The 14,577-nt window shown below is 35.0% G+C and overlaps 1 protein-coding gene across 5 annotated transcripts in view; it reads left to right on the forward strand.

Moving 5' to 3' along the window:
• Galnt13 (polypeptide N-acetylgalactosaminyltransferase 13) overlaps window positions 1-14,577 on the forward strand; it is a 584,813-nt gene that overhangs the window by 521,800 nt on the left and 48,436 nt on the right. For all 5 annotated transcript variants that reach the window (XM_052726141.1, XM_052726138.1, XM_052726140.1 and 2 more), the window contains one exon: window positions 12,531-12,629. In XM_052726141.1, the coding sequence (XP_052582101.1) occupies window positions 12,531-12,629 (99 nt within the window). The remainder of the gene's footprint in view (window positions 1-12,530; window positions 12,630-14,577) is intronic.

Genomic DNA, 14,577 nt, shown 5'->3' on the forward strand with positions numbered 1-14,577 from the left:
TGACCTCTCTCTCTCTCTCTCTCTCTCTCTCTCTCTCTCTCTCTCTCTCTCTCTCTTTCCCAAGGACAATGAAGGTCTTCAATTTAGGAAACTCTAAAGAAAGGGGAAGTTAAAGTTTGAGAAAACAGTATTTTCTTGTTTCTTTACCAACAGACAGTGTTTTGGCCAATTAAACTTATTCTCTTGTTTTCTGTGAACTCCCAAGAGCTTTTGCTTCTGAGTGTTAGAACCATTAATATCATCTGGATTGAAAGCAAAACTGAGTAAACCACTAAAATTATGTAGCCACAAATTTTGATACAATAATATATTTGAACAATAAAATGTATTTCCAAAACAAAATATGAGATTGAAAAGTTTGTCATCAGTTATATTTTTAATTAATTAATTAATATTTATTTTATATCTTGACTGGAGTTTCGCCTCCCTCCTCTCCTCCCACTCTTTCTCCCTACCTCCCTTCTCCCCCATTCCCCCATCCACTACTCCTCTGTTTCTGTTCAGAAAGGGGCAGGCCTCTGATGGGTATCAACAAATAGCATATCAAGTTGCAGCAAGACTAAGCACTTCCCCTTGTATTAAGGCTGGACAAGGCTATCCAATATTCAGAGTAGGTTTTCAAGAGCCAGTGAAGCATTAAGGACGGCCCCTGTTCCCATTGCTGGAGTCCCACAAGTAGATCAAGCTACACAACTGTCACATGTATGTAGAGGGCCTATGTTGGTCCCATGCAAGCTCCCTGGTTGTTGGTTCAGACTCTGTGAGTTCCTATGAGCCAGGTTAGTTGTTTCTTTAGGTTTTTCTTGTGATGTCCTTGACCCCTCTGGCGCCTATAAACCTTCCTCCCTCTCTTCAGCAGGATTCCCCAAGCTTGGCCCAATGTTTGGCAGTGGGTCTCTCTGTCTGTTTCCATCAGTTCCTGGATGCAGGCTCTCTGATATATTTTTTTATAAATTACCTTAAATGTCTGGATCAATAGAGATAGATGGATTCCTTCAACTGTTCTAATAGTCAATCTGTTTCAGTAAGACACAATAAATGTCAATATCCTTGGAAAATTTTGCACAGAAAACTGAAACATGTAAGTTGGATCTTAGTGTTATAAAATGGATTTGACATTGATAGGAGTATACCATTCACATTTATAAAATACTTAATTACTCAATGTACATAATTATCTTCATAATTACACATATACACATAAGAATCAACTGCTCAAGTTATGATTTATTTCCTTTATGATATATGCTCCCTATTTATAGTTTCCTGCTTACTACTGAACACATTTCTGATTCAAAACTAATTTAATATTGATTATGATAAAATCATTTGACCGGAAATAATATAATTCATTTAGGAAATATTTAATAAATGAGTTTAGTTTTTAATTATCATTTTGTAGATCATAATAGTAAAATATATAATAGCTAACCAGGTTCAATCTAGTATATTTGGTGGTCATACTTTATAGAAAGAAGACAATGAAAGAAAATTTTACTCAAATTGAGTGGAGGTGAGTTGTTTTTAATGACTAATGTGAAGTGCCTTCCCAATGCTCTATTGCCCAAATTTCTATCCTCCATCGGTTTTGCCCTGTCTTTGTGTAGAATCCCAGTTTCCATGTATTTACCCTGGATTGTGTAATGAAAAGTATTATGTGTAGTAATACAAATTTTGACATGTGTGGTTTCAGTCACTCATTAGTTCTGCTTTGTTTTTTAGGGGAGGGTATTGTAGCTGTTCCTTTCTAATATGTAATATATGCAAGTTAACATTGATTTCACAGAGGTTTATGCTCAGAATGTAAGAGAATTCATTTTAAACCAGGACACTCCTCCCACACAAGTTATGATAATCCACTGATAATCTCTATAAAAATGTTTAATATTCTCATCTTTCTATTGAAAAATCTAATTAATCATGAAATTCAATCTACCCTTTAAAAAGAGCAGTGTTTCTTTTCTAGATAGAGTTTATTATTCCCACTTTCTCAATGACACATGATAAGAAATCACTGCCTCCCTTTTAGCAATGTTGGTGGAGACAATCAAAGAGGACTTTTGGGAAACTCACTGGGGCCACCAGATTACTCCTGAAAAGATTGAATTTTATTTGATTAAACAAAACTAGATGTTTACATCAAAATTAAAAATTCAATTGTAGGCTTTGTGCATATCAAGGAAATCTAATTGACTTCCTTTTAAAGTAAAATTCAGTGTAGGCAAATTCCTCTCAGTAGTGTGGTAAGTTTGAATTATTTATCTTCTGTAGTAAATCAAGTACCTAAACTTGATATAAAAATATTCTCAAAAAATTTCAGTGATTGATTTGGGGTCTTTGCAATGTACATAGAATAAGTAGCTTTGTGGATTGAGAAAAGTCCCAGGACCTCAAGTCAGTCAAGGGAAGGCTCATATCCCTTAAAGCTGATTTGTCACTGTTCTAACACTACTCTAGTGGCTTCCACTAATTTTACTGTTTTCAAATGACAATACTTTCCTCAATCTAGGTAGGGCTTTTTTTTGCTGTTGTTTTTAGTTAATGAAGAAATAGTTACATAGAAATTGGTGTGATTGGTCTAAAGGACATTTAGTAAGTTAATTATTGAAGTCAGGATTCAAATGCCTGTTAGTCTAGCACCATACCTCATACTTTTCTTATAATCATACATAAAAGAAAATAACTGCATTTGATTCACTACAATATATTTATTAAATAAAATCTGAGTCTTTTTTTTTTATTTTTCAAGACACAGTTTCTCTGTGAAACAGCTCTGTCTGTCCTGGAACTCACTCTGTAGACCAGGCTAGATTTAAGCTCACAAAGATCTTCCTGCCTCTGCCTCCAAAGCGCTGAGATTAAAGGCGTGTGTCACCACCAACCAGCCTGAGTCCTGTTTCTTGTGCTAAGACTGAAAAGCCAAATTAAAAAGAAATGGACAAATCCCTTCACTCTAGGGCCATTCTACTGAAACTGAGAGAGAATGCAGGGGTGAGATGAGGCAATCAAACAGGCCATGGAAATCAAAAGTGCCCCACATGAGCTACATGGCATGCTATGGTCTTACTCAAACACCCAATAAGTTTACAACATCTTTGAGATGTATTAAGTTTTGAGCTTCCTGAGATATTAATGTACTGTAGTTTTCCATTTTAAAACCAAGTTCCAAAGAAATCCAACACAGCATCTGTATCCATGGAAACAGAAAGGCTAATTCAGCAAGCTCTCCTCAATTCAATTTCACTTAACCATGTATACGTAATTTAAGATGGGCATCTTGATAATGAGTTAGTGTTAAACTGCTAATGAGCAAAAGTCATGATTTGAGGCTTTTTCTTTCTTACCCCCCATCATGTCTTTCATTCTACATGAGGGACTTTCTCTCTAATAGCATTCCGAAGTGTCCGATGTAGAAGCTATTTGTTATCAAATTAATTTTTAATCTGATCATGTACTTATCCCTTAATTTCTAGTGACTTTTTAACCATTCAACATTTTGTATAGTTTCAGTTTTGTAAAAGGTCTATATGTTTAATGTTGTTCTATGTTGATAAAAGCAAACATTTCCCCATCAATCAATTTTTCTTTATAGCTTTCTTTATTCTTTTGGTGATTATCATATGTAAACACCAGAATCAACATGAGTAAACTTATTGATGTCAGACATCATTATCTTACTGTCTTATGTTTATATCTTACTCAGATAATTGAAATATTATTTTACTCAGCTCACAAATTATGTGCAATTGACAATCAGATGTTAAAAGCTGTGCAATTGCTTTGAACTCAAACCTTTAAGTGACTTAATGCAGCATGTGCCTTTTAGACTCAGTAAGCAGATCATAATGGAATAAGGAGGTTGAGCCCTTTGCAGCATTAAATTCTCTCTTAAGTAGCTCTTTAGCTTATGTAGATTTAACATGACAGGTTCAGACATTCTAAATATAAGGACTAATTCCTATACAAGATTAAAATAAATAACCTTCTAAAAACAGTGCATTGGCCCAAACTCTTGAGCTTTGACAGGGTAGCAGTCTATATCTTTTGTGAGATATTTGGAACAAAGGACTATCTGAAGTTAAAAGCATGAAAAGCAGGATTTCTGGAGCCAAGTGACTTAACCCTTGGTACTTAAAATTTCCATCTGCATGCTGCCTGGACATGTTTGGGCATTGGTCTGTGTACTTTGAATTGTGCCATTGACCTCAGCACTTTTCCTCTTAGGTCTTTTAACCACATCAGCTAGTTAATGTCCTTATATGCATGATATTATATTTCTTAAATATATTTGAAGAGCAAACCTAAATAGATAAAAATAGACATCTGTAAAGCTGTGAGGCTGTAGAGATTATGGATAAATTCAGTTACTAACAAGTGTGGAAGCTAAAATACTTAAAGCCTTACCATCTCTGGTAATCAGATTTATTTATAGATTCACAGTGTTCTTGACCCTTTAATAAGATAATCCAGTAAAATAACATCCCATTCTATGTTAGACACACAAATGTGGGTATTGTCTAGCCATGCATTAATTCTAAAATCTTGGGGACCCAGAAGCTAATTTTCATTTAGAATAAATGAGTATGCACATCTGTACATTTCATATTTCTGAGAATTTAGAGTAGAATTCACTCCAATTTTATTAAATAGATATTGATACAAATAAACTATATACAGTTTGGGATATGAGCAATGTAAATTTGGGCTTGTTAAATACAAAAACTCTTTGCTTATCCTTCTGATCCAATAAATTTATGGGTATATATTACAATTAATATATATATGCAACAAAGCACTTATAAGATTAACATTACAATACAGAGTCAGTATAAGTATTTAATATATGTTAAGTAATGATAAGTTAGATTGTGCCCAATTAAAGGATAAATGTGTTTGATTTATATTTTCCAAAGTTCTTATTCAAGTGTAAGTGATGTCTTTATTTTTAGAATGGAGATTTTAAATGTAAAGATTGATTGGTGGGATGGGGACAATCCCTCTATTTTTAGACTAAACTCTCCTCTTGGCAATCCAGCTGAGGGGATAAAAGCTAATTACTGCTAAGAGAGCTTCTGGTGTGCAGAAGAAACTGTGTAATGGCTTGTTGACTTCCAGCATCAGCAATAAAGTGACAAAACAATACTCTCATTTTTATCCTTAGGAATTATTTCCAAGCAATAAAAGATTATGTGTAAACAAAGAAACCACAAAGCAGACAACCAATTAAAATGAGACATGCCTTGGTCTTATGCTATGCCGCCAAAGTGTAGTTTGACATATCACAGCACAGAAAATAAGTCAAAGAATTTCTAGACCTCCAAACTCCACAGTACTTAGGTTATTTTGATATAGAGCATATAACACACATATAAGGGATTCATAATGGATAAAATTCCTTACTGGTTGATTGCCATTTCTTAAGACTAACATCAGTGACAGGTTAGGACCTTATCCAATTCTTTCCCAGTGATTCCCTTTAGGAGCACACACTTTACTGTGTACCAAGTTGTTTGTGGGTCTCTGGTTTTACAATCACATACTGTACAGTATGTCTATGTAGGTCAAAGTAAAACTTCTAAGAGTCTATTGGCTTCTACCAAGTAAGTTCCAGTGATAGAAGCTAGGTCTTTCAGGGTGGGAGGCAAATGCCTTTACCTGCTGAGCCATCTTACTAGCCCTCCTTTAGTCTACATAACTGGTTTCCAAACTCTATTTCTAAATGATTTATGACAAATATAATTATTATATAATTATAATTATTGTCTTTCATTGCCTCTGATCAATAATAGCTCTTTTCTCGTCTGTCCAGGTCTCCTTAATAATATTCACTTATTGGAAAGTCAAGACTGGCATTTCCCAACTTCACTATAATAACTATATTCGTTACTTGTGAAAACACTAGTTCAATGTTTGTCATTTCATTGGCATAATGGCAGATATATCTTGATTTTCAACTTAATTAGATTTAAAAGCTCCTAGGAGGTTAATGAAGCACACCGTTGGGTTTGTCTGTACATTTTATTTCTACGAAGAGAAAGGTAGAAAGGAACATCTTCCTAAATGTGGACTGCATCAGCCACAGGCTGGGGATAGAAGATGAAATGAAAGAGAAAAAAAGGGGAAGTGAGCAGTGTAGGTGCTCTTTCTGCTTCTTGGCTGCCATGTTCGAGCTTCTCTGCTCATCCACACCAGCTCCACCATAATGGAAGAAAATCCCTGAAACCATCAGTGAAAACCATCTTTTCTTCTTTGTGTCACTTTTTTTTAGGTATTTTTGACAAAGTGACAAAGACAGAAGGGAAAAATTAACACAGCATGTAATAGGTAGGCACACATAAGTAAGTGACTTCTATTATGGTAGAGATGGGCTGGCTTTATAAACCAATATAAAGGCTTAGCTTCAGCTTCTGTAAGTGTGCACAGATTGCAGACTGATTTGTCCCTGCAGACATTAATCTAAGTTCATTCTGACAAGTTTTCTAAACCAGCCATCCATATCTATTTCTATTCTCCCAGCTTGACAGACTTCACTCTATTTCAGATACAATAACCACTTTGTGCTACATTTGGAAGGACAAGTGATACTACTTGCACATAAATTAAGAAGCCAAAAGCATGGTTGTAACTTCAAAAATAGGACAGGCTTCTACTAATAAAAATAGATCTGTTCTGGAATTCTTTTGAAATGACATCATCCAACTTAAACAAGAAGATCACCAGGACACAGGCTAAAAATGAAAACTCAAAAGAAAAGCAAAAAGAAAAGAAAACATGGTATGACTTGGACAACAAAACGAAGCAATGAGGTAGATTCACAGACTCCAAAATAGTAGGCACCACATTCATCACTGGCATGACATTGTCACCTTTGCAGAACAGGAGGAAGAAATGAGGGGTCAGACAGAAATTAAGCCAGGATAATTCCAAACTCCAGCAGTTTCTGAGGAGCAATTATTTCCCACTAATTTAAAAATAGTATCTGAACCTGGGAAGGGCCTTTCACATACAGGTGAGCTCTCCACTTTATAAACTAAAGGGTCTCAAGATTGTGTCGCCTGTGGATTCTTGAAACTCTCTACCTGCAGTCCCCCTTTTAAGAGAAGCCAAAGAACAAAGTCAAAATCTAGGAGGAAAGGACAAAGGGGAAAGTAAAATGAGAGGTTCAGACAAAAAATTAAAATTATGAAATGAAACATGATCCTAATTAGTCTTATTAATAAAAAACAGGAGTCAGATATCTGGGTAAAAGCTAAAAGATCAGAGAAGCAGAGTAGCAGCCACTAGAGACTTCTTACCTCTCTGAATCCTCAGACCAAAAGTGCTGAGATCCTGTTTCCACCCACAATTTATCACTTCTCTCTGCCAAGTCTTATTATTTCCTGTTTCCTATCTGTACAGACCTCCAGACCTCTTTGGTTACCTAGTAGCTAGCTCTATCCTCTAATCTCCAGAGAAGCTTTATTTGTCAGAACACAAACAAAGTATCACACATCAATGAAAGGTTAACAAAACGACAGCTAAGAGATTAAAATAACAGTAGAGGCTTTAAATAGACAATCTTTAAAAGTACAGAAAAGGCAAATCTCCAGATGAAGTAGGAAATGACTCCTTATCAACCTTCCCACTTAAAGGTTAAGGAAAATAGAATTCAGGCAAAGCAAGAAAAAAAACTTGAAAAAATTATATTAAAGAATGAATGCTAAACAACTCTATAATCAGAAGTATATATCATTATATATACTGCAAACAGGTTGAAATTTTAGATGCAACCTAATTATTCAGAAGAAACTAAAACATAAAGTAAGTGTTGTAAACTGTGATATAGAAAAGAACAATAACATCCAAATTTAGCAAACCTCTAAGATACATCACTAAAACATAGGGAATTATAGAAATTAAAGAACAAATAATCTCAGAAGTAATTTCTTAACAACTAAGAACACATTATCCATAACCTTAGCAGAAAAACCCATTATAGTTTTAAGGGTAGAAAAGGAGAAAAATTTAAATGACCATGAAATTTTAAAACTTTGATAAAATTTGTTAGACATAGAACATAATAAACAATACCCAAAGCAACATTTCCTAAATATAAAAATCAACCTAGTGAAGTAAAATGAGCATTATTGAGTGTAATTCAAGGAGCCAGTCCTGAAAATTGAATCTTTATTGTGAAAAGGAATAGTATACACAGTATTTTCCATAGTATGAAATACCAAGATATTTTGAGGCAAAAAAAAAATCTACTAGACTTTCAAGCAGTAAAGACAATTTGATGTCTAGGAATATTTATTCTTGTAAAATTGATGGGGAGCAAACCAGATTTTCACTAGACCTTTCAAAAGTAACCCTTTATGCTGGAAGTAAGTAGACCAGCATTTTGTATAACCTCAAAGCCATATGTTGCCAGGCAAGGACTTCTGATTCACCAAAGTGATTTTCAAGTACAGAGACCACAAGATTGCCTTGCACATATATGAACTCAGAATATTGTTTTAAGTAATTAAGGACATCTTTTGTCCATTTGTGGGGATCCAAACTGGGGATATTTTGTAATGTCTGTTGTTTTTTGTTTCCTGGCTCATATACAAGCTACTTGAAATTTCTTCTGGATCCATCTGCAAAGAAAAAGTGTTCCAAAATTTACTTCCTGATCTCCACTGTTATCTTTTAGCCCAGTCACATCTCTCAACATCATGACAGTAGGCTTCATACTTGTTTTCTGGCTTCCTGAACTGTCTCTAACCCACTTTCAGCAACTATGGGAAGATATTACTGTGCACAGGTGTACTGAGAACACAGGATTGCTGACATTATTTAGTCTTGGACACTTGTGCAGCCTGCTCCTTGCTCCCTTCCCCATAGCCACAGCTGCTAATCTGTTATTCCGATATTCTGTAACTGTAGGGGCACCTGTCTGCTATTCTCCTGTCTGGGTTGCTCTTGCATAGATGGGATTAGGACTGCTATCTCACAAAACTAAAATGGTCTTTCCCAGTTCCCTTGTAGACAGACACCTACATCACTGTCTACTCTTCCTGTGCTTTGTGTTTTTATGAGGCCTTTTAAATTAATGTTTTAAAGTAAAATATAATTTATTACTTTCACCTTCCACTTCCCTCCTCTAACTCCACCCATTTCTCCCTCAATCCCTCTCAGATTGATGGACTTTTTTCCTTTGGTTATTATTATTACACACATATGCAAAATTATATGCGTACAGGATAGTGAATCTGTTTACTGTGGCTTATGTGTATATGACTTCAGGGCTGATCATTTTGTAATGAATAACTAATTAGGGGATTCATCCTTAGGAAAGGCTAATTCTCCCTCTCCCATGAGACATATTAATATTCTGACATATTGTGAATATGTTTTTATTGCTTTCTTTCATACTTAAATGTAAGCTCCACAATGAAAGAAATTGTTTCCTTTGTTCATTTCTGTATTATCCTACACCAAGCAGTGCTTTATATAAGATGTGAATTTTCTTAATGGTTCTTGATTTAATCATTGAATTCATAAAAGATTACAAAGGACAGAAATCAAATTTCTATATCATAGATAGTAGATCAATAATAAATTGTTATTAAGAACAATATATTTTGGGCATTCTTATTGTAAAAAAAAAGTCATTTTATTGTAATGAGTTCACAAGTAAAAACATAATTAAATTAGAGTAGACAAACACTTTCTCAGTCCCAAACTTGGAGGTTTTTTAAAATTCTGTACTTAATTTATCAGAATCAAATGCCAAGTGTCTATTTAATGTATTTAATGTTCCTTTTAAATGCTACTGTCAGATTATAGACTGGGAAAGATATGCTTTGAAATTTTTATTGTCAAACAGAGATACAAAACCTTACAAGTGACTTTACATATAACACTGTAACTTATATCTCTTCAAGTGCCATGAACCTTGTATGTCTTTTATGACAAATTTATAAGAGGTATGATGTTATAACTCAGCCATATAATGTATGACTTATTGGACTATGTGAATTGCACACAGACCTATTTACCTATCAGTTATTACCTTTCTAATTATTGTGCATGTGCTGATCTTGAAAATTATATGCTTATGGGCTCAGTTTTCAAAAAACCTAAATCAGCTTGAAAATACAATTGAACCCTGTACCACTATTTGGGTGTACTTTAGGAAGTACTTTCAGTAGAACATCACAGTGTGCTCTTCCCTGTCCTTTGGGTTACTGCTCAGATTTCTTGATGGAAGTGTCTGTAATTCTGAACCAAATTTCCACCCACTGAAAGAGGGCTTGAGAATCTTAACCACTTCCAAATCTTACCCAATATGATCATTGAGGTCTTCCTGCTAATCAAAGGATTTTTTTGCACTCCCAGGAAGCATTAACAATAATGCTCACAAAATAGGAAAATAGAATTATATACATCTCCTCTGTTTTCTGTAAAATTATATCAAACATCTCTAATTTTATTAATTGGAAAAAATTGAAGAGATTTTTTAACCAATGCATAATAACCTTGTAGAAAACAATATCTAGGTAATTACAGAGTATACAATATATATGTGTATATACATATATATATATATATATATATATATATATATATATATAACTTTACATGGCACAGAGGTACAGAATTCTCAGAATCAGGGTAGATAAATGTAAATATGCACTTGGGTGGTGAATAAAGAATATGTTTTTTTTATATTGTTAAGAAATTTTCTGTTCATTTTATATATCAACCACAGGTGCCCCTCTCCTCCCTCTTCCTGCTTCCCAGCCTCCCCCCACAATGCAATCCATCCCTCATTCCCACCTCCTCCAAGGCAAGGACTCCCATGGTGAGTCCGCAGAACCTGGTACATTCAGTTGAGGCAGGTCCAATCCCCTCCTCCTGAACCAAGACTGTGTAAGGTGTCCCATCATAGGCACTGGGCTCCAAAAAGCCCGTTCATGCAGCAGGAATGGATCCTGATCCCACTGCCATGCGCCCCTTAAGCAGGTCAAGCTAAACAACTGTCTCACTTATGCAGAGGGCCTAGTCCAGTCCCATGGAGGCTCCACAGCTATTGGTCCACAGTTCATGAGTTCCCACTAGTTTGGTTTGGTTGTCTCTGTACATTTTCCCATCATGATCTTGATGCCCCTTGCTCATAGAATCCCTCTTCTCTCTCTTCGACTGGACTCCTGGAGTTCGCCCTGTTGTTTGGCTGTGGATCTCTGCATTGCTTCCATCAGTTACTGAATGAAGGCTCTATAATAACAGTTAGGGTATTCACCAATCTGATTACCAGAGTAGACCAGTTCAGGCACCTTCTTCACTATTGCTAAAAGTCTAAAGTGGGATCATCCTTGTGGATTCCTGGGAACTTCCCTAGCACCCTCTTTCTCACTGTTCTCTTCATGTCTCCCTCTATCATGGTATCTCTTTCCTTGCTCTTCCACTCTGTCCCTGTTCCGTCTCAACCATCCTGTTCCTATATATTCTCATCCCCCATCATGTACCCTCCATTGCCCCTCTCACCCTCAGTTTGCTCATGGAGATCTCATCTATTTCTCCTTCCCAGGGAAATCCATGCATCCATCTTAGGGTCCTCCTTGTTAGCTAGCTTCTCTGGAGCTGTGGGTTGTAGTCTGGTTATCCTTTGCTTTACACCTAGTATCCACTTATGAGTGAGTACATACTATGTTTGTCCTTCTATGTCTGGGTTACCTCACTCAGGATCATATTTTCTAGTTCCATCAGAAGAAAATGATTTTTAAGTACTTCATTTATTTAACACAGGTATTCTCCCCCCCCCGCCACTTCTTTTACAACAATTTATGCTTGATTTAAAAATGTCAGCATCTTTAATACTGAGAAATGACTAATTTACATTCTGTTCAAATTTGCAATGTTTGATTATAAACCTGTAATCTATGTCTATACTTGCCAGCTTAATCTTGCTTTTGAGGAATTTGCAATATGAAATGCCATTTAGCTTGTAACAGTGGTTTGTAGGGTTAAAAAGTTTGTATTAAGTTTAACATTAGGAATAAAAAAAATGTGCAAATCTGTCTTAGTCACAGAAAAAAGCAATGTTATTAATTTTTATTATTTACCAAGATGGAACATATAACATCGAAATCTAAAAATATAAACTCAAGTACAAATCCAATTTATTTTCCTTTTTTTTAAAAAAAAAATGTGATTCTATAGGGGTTTAAGAATCAATTAGTTATTTGGATGGAATTTGAGAATATCCTAATGTTTAAAAGACTTTGATAACTTATATATAGAGAGCTTCCTTCATTGTTTGATTAGATGCTAATCTCAAAACCAACATTGTTCCAATTCTAGCTAGGAAAAGTTTAGGAAGATGTTTATGCCTAATCATAGGTAGAAAAAGACAAAGTGATATTTAAAACACATTCCTAAAAGAATATCCTTACAAACTTGTATTATTTAGCGAACACTCTGTAATTCATGAGTATCAGAATGACTTTATGGATTAAGTATTTGAATTTGTATGACCCTCTCGTTTTTGTGTGTGTTTTCTTTAGATAAGAAATGTTGAAACCAATCAATGCTTAGACAACATGGGCCGCAAAGAAAATGAAAAAGTGGGTATATTCAACTGCCATGGCATGGGAGGTAACCAGGTACACAGTCTTTTGATTTTGGCTCCTTACTTGGGGTAGGAGAGGAGGGATACTGTTCAAACAATCAGTGTATGCTCTGGTTTACATATCAATAATAAATGAACTGGCATTCCAACCAACAACTAATTATGCCTATCTCATTTCCCAAGTATCTTAAAACCAAAACACAGGATTGAATGAAAAAAAGTAAAACTTAAAATAAGCCTACATTAAATGAAGACAGTCAGTATACTTGAACATCTCATTTTATCATGGTGTATTTAAATGTGCTTTGCCATTAACTGAGTAAGAAAACAATGTTTCTACAACTGCCATGTTTTCCCAGTGGCGATTTTCTGTATTTGGTTTGTTAATTTCTATGTGTAGAAGAATTCCTAAGAGTTTTTGAATTTCAAAAAAAAAAAAAAATTAAAGTGGATGAGTCAGCACAGCGACAGATAGAAATCTAGGATGAATTTCCTGAGTGCAGAATTAATTATCAGAAACTTACCAGAGCACAAGGAAGAATCTTCTGTTTTCCTTGAGCACTGAAAAGTTTCTCTGGGAGAGACACCAAGAGTCCACTTGTTTGTGAGTCACTGTATTGCAGCAGTCCTGATGCGTAGCCACTTTAGGAAGCCACATTTAGTTTTCCTGGGCACTGCAATCACAATGCCGAATCTGAGGTAGCAGACAGTCAGTGAACAAGCTGACTACAGGAGTGGATGGGGACAACAGCAAAAAGTTCTGTGTCAGCGGGAACATTTGTGGGCAAAGCGAATTGAGGTTGCAACAGCTCTCCTGTCCAGCATGTGTCAACATCCTCTACAGTGACACATGTTGACTTTGGTACGATGAATCAAGAAGAAAATGAGTCCAGTTGACTGTGGGAGCTTGCTTCACAGAGAGCTTGCATGATACACTGAAGAAATGTGCAAAGGAGATTCTCCATTAAGAACAAAACAAAAATATTTAAATCCTAATTAATGTGTTTCCAAGTTTCAGTTCTAGTAAGAAGATATTTAAAATCAAGTTTATAATTTATTGCATTTGGAAAAAGGGAATTATTGAAGATAATATAAAAGCAATTTAGGAAAAAATGATTATTAAAAACTGCACAAAATCTCCTGTTATTCTACAATCTCTGCATTATAAACTAGAAATCAAACAAATATAGTTCTATTTACATAAGTATTTAGTAAAGTTCATAAATATACATATATACTTATTTCAGAGCCGTTTCATCTACAAAGCAATCAATACAAATAACCAACTAAGTTTTGATGTTTTATCACTTACACAATAAGGAAAATAATTTCATTCAATTTTTTTCTTCTAAAGATACATGATTCATAATCCAACTCAAGTATCATGGTGCATACAGAATGTGCAGTTCATTCTGGTCTTCTGACATTATCTTGATCATTATTTTTAAGTATGTTCTCAAATATCTCCCTTTAACTGTCAAATTGAAAAACAGCTTTAAATAACCAATTCAGATCAGCTCTAAAAATATGTATTTAAAAGTGTTATTATTCAGAATGGGCAGGTTGTATTCACATATTTAGAAATATATGCATATATATGCATATATCTATGTATATACAGACACACATATATATAACACACATACACACAAAAATATATGTAATAACATTTAAAGAAGAAAGAGAGCAAGAGGAGATATATGAGAGGGCTTGGAGGGAGGAAAATGAAAGGGGAAGTGATGTAATTATATAATAATCTCAAAAAATAATTTAAAGACTTGAAAAACAACTGTCACACTTATGCAGAGTGCCTAGGTCAGTCGCATGCAGGCTTCCTAGCTTTCTGTCCAGAGTCTGTGAGCTCCCAGTAGCTCAAGTTAGCTGTCTTTGTGTGTTCTCCCATCATGACCTTGACACCCCTGGCTCTTACTATCTCTAGTCCCTCGCTTCAAGAGGATTTTTGGCGCTTGACCCAGCACAGT

This window comes from Peromyscus californicus, unplaced genomic scaffold (assembly GCF_007827085.1).
Source record: "Peromyscus californicus insignis strain IS unplaced genomic scaffold, ASM782708v3 Scaffold_7__1_contigs__length_154581171, whole genome shotgun sequence".
NCBI lineage: Eukaryota > Metazoa > Chordata > Mammalia > Rodentia > Cricetidae > Peromyscus > Peromyscus californicus.